This window comes from Piliocolobus tephrosceles, chromosome 7 (genome assembly GCF_002776525.5).
Source record: "Piliocolobus tephrosceles isolate RC106 chromosome 7, ASM277652v3, whole genome shotgun sequence".
In the NCBI taxonomy this organism is placed as follows: domain Eukaryota; kingdom Metazoa; phylum Chordata; class Mammalia; order Primates; family Cercopithecidae; genus Piliocolobus; species Piliocolobus tephrosceles.
Window position 1 is genome coordinate 136,770,010 of NC_045440.1, and position 3,952 is coordinate 136,773,961.

General features: G+C 52.8%; 1 protein-coding gene across 2 annotated transcripts in view; it reads left to right on the forward strand.

The window, feature by feature from the left end:
- Positions 1-599: 599 nt before the first annotated feature.
- The window catches only part of CCN4 (cellular communication network factor 4), a 36,961-nt gene continuing 33,608 nt past the window's right edge, over positions 600-3,952 (forward strand). For both annotated transcript variants that reach the window (XM_026454552.1, XM_023222909.2), the window contains exon 1: positions 600-774. In XM_026454552.1, the coding sequence (XP_026310337.1) occupies positions 706-774 (69 nt within the window). In that variant the 5' untranslated portion in view covers positions 600-705. The remainder of the gene's footprint in view (positions 775-3,952) is intronic.

Here is a 3,952-nt window from a genome sequence, read left to right on the forward strand (position 1 = left end):
GGGCGTGGTGGCACATGCCTGTAATCTCAGCTACTCCGGAAGCTGAGGCAGGAGAATTGCTTGAGCACGGGAGACAGAGGTTGCAGTGAGCAGAGATCGCACCACTGCACTCCAGCCTGGCCGATAGAGCAAGACTCTGTCTCAAAAAAAAAAAAAAAGAAAGAAAAGAAAAGAGAAAAGAAAACCAGAAGTAGGAGCAGCCTAAAGAAATGACAGAGAGTTGATTTTCCACTGGGAGCCCCCTCAAAGCCCACACACCCGCCTGCCTGGAGTAACAGTGTCTCTGGCGCCATCCTGCACCCTCCCACGCTCCCCGCTCCCTATGTAGTGAAAGACCTAGGCAGGATGACCCCAGCTCCTCTGTGAGAATTTCACGCCCTAGTGTGAAGTCATAGCCTTGTAACTTTCCCTTTAAGAACTGTCAGAGCTGGGGAGGCTGGCCAAGTTCAGGCTGGAGGTGGGGACAGAGGGAAGAAAGAAAAAAAAAAAAAAAAAAAGAGGGGCAGGAAAAGTTTTTTCAGAGGAAAATGCAGGGTTTGTCCTTCACCCTGACGTCAGATCTTGCTTTAATAAAACCCCCCAAGGGCTGCGGAAGAGGCATATCTGCTGCTCCTGATGGGCCGGACAGTCTGGGCCCAGCTCCCCCGAGAGGTGGTCGGATCCTCTGGGCTGCTCGGTCGATGCCTGTGCCACTGACGTCCAGGCATGAGGTGGTTCCTGCCCTGGATGCTGGCAGCAGTGACAGCAGCAGCCGCCAGCAGCGTCCTGGCCACGGTGAGTCCTGCCTGGAGGGGCTCAGAGGGACACCCAGCTTCCTTCCCCACTGGGTCCTGCTGTACGGGGGTTGGTGGGAAGGATGAAAAGGGCTGGGAAGGTTTGGGGCAGGAAGGTGGCCACTTACAGGGCAAGGGCAGAGCCCCGGGTGAGGAGTCAACTGCTCAGGTTGGCTGAAGCTGACAGGGTGAGGAGGATGGTGCGACACTTGGGGAAACAAACTACACAGGTCCAGCCTGCCCTCTCTCCCCACCTGAAACAGTGCAGAAAGAACGGGACCCTCAGCAGAACTGGGAGTCAGGGGCCCGGGCTCCAGACCTGTCTTTGCCTAACCTGGCTGTGTGGCCTTGGCTGGGTCACTCACCCTCCCAGAGCAGTGTAAAGCGAGGAAGTTGTCAGGAGACTATTCTAGACTATTCTAGAGTCTCTGAGTTTGAAAACTCCAAGACGCCAAGCATTGGAGATACTATGAGGATGGGAGATGGAAAAAGCAAAAAGCAAAAAAAAAAAAAAAAAAAAAAAAAAAGGGAAAGAAAAATGCCAGCTTTCAACAAAAGCTCCTTATTGAGCGAGCAGTGCGCAGGGTGATGCCTCACCCCAACTGCTGTCACCTCCAGTCTGCACAGCCCTCTGCAGTCTGTAGAGTGTCCGCACTTGGGTCCTGCCTATGAAGCCTGGGCTGTTCCAGGGTGGGGGTGATGGGGCACCCCAGGGTCTCTCTCTCTCTTCTACCTGCACCCCAGGGTACACCAAGGGGAAGGGACAAAGGTCTGCACCTCCAAAAGCCAGGGGAGTCACACATGACCATGTAGAGCCAGCCCGCTAGGGCCAGGCATGGTGAGGGAAAGGCAGAGGCAGGCAGCGCAAGGAGGGCAGGAGGTGGGCACCTGGCAGCTTCTGAGCCCCAGATTCCACAGTCCAGGGCAGGACCTGCTCCTGGCAGAACAGCCTAGAGAGACAGAGGGGTGATGGCAAGACGGTGTTTATCCCCAGCTGACACTAATGGCTTCCTTGGGGATTAAGAAGCCCCCTTCACAGATGAGGAAACCGAGTGTTGGGGTTAAGCCACTTGCCAGAACCAGACTGTGTCTGCTTCAGCCAGAACTGAGGCCGAGAGCCGACAGCAAACTGAGAGCTGGGAAATGGGAATTCCTCACGATACCTTCGTGTGTGTAATGACGGCTGGGGGTGAGTCTGTCTCATCTATGGTTAAATTCTCATGCCTGGCATGGTGCCGGCCTGCAGTTGGTTCAGAACCACCTCACCAGAAAGTTATCAGCTCCATTTCACAAATGAAAGAAATGGAAAGTCAGAGCAAGTAAAGGACTTGCCCAGGATCTCCTCATTAAGAAGTGGCCAGGGCCCAAATTTAGATCTTTTGATGCCAAATTCTAATCATTCCTACTTAGGGGAAGCTGACCATGTCCTGCAGGAGCGCCCAGAAGGAGCTAAGTCGGTCTTTATTTCGGCTCTGGGTACGGCTGCGCCTTTATTTGGGTACAGCTTTGCAGGTTGCCATGTCTGGGAGGGCAGGGAGTGGATGGAGAAAAGGTAAGAGTTTGAGAGAAGCCCAAGTCTGAGTGGGCAGAGGAGGCGAGAGGTTTACGCATGAGTCCAAGTATACTGGAGCCCCAGTCAGCTCCCAGAACAGCCGGGGCTGAGGAGGAGTAAAGGACAGAGCCAAGGACTCAGCCAGAGGAGACCAGCAAAGGAGCAGAGCATGTGGAGGGACCCAGGCAGCAGGATGGAGGGAAGGCTCCTGGGACCAGCACAGGGTACCTCTTTTCTAGGCAACCCCTGCCTGGGGAACCCAGACCAGCCTCCCCATGCTTGTTTCATGATTTAGACGCTTCTGGGACAAAGGTGTGCACAGCACTGGAGTTCCCAGGGCATCCTGAAAGCCCTGGCTGCTGTGTGGGCTGTGAGACTGATAGAAACAAGTGGACTCCACTCGGAAACCAGCCTTGTTTCACAGCCAAATTCCATACATGGCCATCCTCCCAAATTAATATGCAAGGGGAGCACACGTCCAACCAGGGTCCCAGTGAGATCTTAATGGAAAAAATGGTTGTAAATGTTCATATAGAAGAAAATGTATATGAGAATTGCCAAGAAAACTTTGAGGAAGTAGAGTTACGAGGCGGACTTCTCTGGGAGATATGAAAGCGTTCTGGAAAGGTTCTGCAGTGGAAGGAGGAAGATGGCAGTTCAGGAGGAGATCAGCGGAGGAGGACGGCACCCGAGTGATCTCAGGAACAGCCGAGTGTATTTGGGAATTTAATCTGTGCTAAAGATATATGGCAGATATGACTTACGTTTTCATCTCTTTATTCTTTCCTTCTGCATTTATTGAGTGTGTCCACCATGGGCTAAGAGAAAGGGACTCTGTTTAATGTGCTTTAGCAAGTACTGGGCCAACACAGGTATAAGACCTACCTCAGTTCATCCAACATTTATTAGGCACATTCTACAATTCCCATAACAACATTAGTTACAAGTGCAATTATCCCCCTTCACAGATGCGAAAACTGAGACTCGGAGAGGTTAATTTGTCAAAGGTCACACAGCCGGTAATCAGGGGAGCTGACATTTGAACCTTGGTCCAGCTCTTGGTAATGGAGGCTCCTGCCTCCCTGGTCCAAGTACTTGTGCAGAAACCAGGAGCATGTTGTCCCTGCCCCGACAGAGCTTCCTGGCTAGCGGGACAGGTGACAGGGGCAACGTCAGCCAGAGTAGAGGGGCTGGAATTAGGCTCCGCCACTGGCCTTGTCGGCCTCAATAAGTCCTGTTGCCACCTCAGACCTCCCTTTCCTCATTTGTTAATCGGACTAACAGTCTCATCACACCAAGCTCCCTGCTGCTGAACGTGAAAATGTGACTGAGGAAAAGCTCTCAGAAGCGTGTAATTCAGCAAACGAATGCTGCATGATACCTTCCTGGGCAAGCATTAGGCCTGTGGTGGTCTATGTATAGGTCTATAGGTAAGACCCACATCCTCCTTCCCGTATCAATGCATGTGGGATGTGCACAGCTGCACTGTGTGTGTGAGAGAGGGTGTGTGGGGGTATGTGTATGGTGTGTATGTGGGGTGCGTGTGGTGTGTGTGTGTGGGGGTGCATGTGTGATGTGTATATGTGTGTGCCTGTGTGGTGTGTGTGTGGGGGAGTGGTGTGGGGGG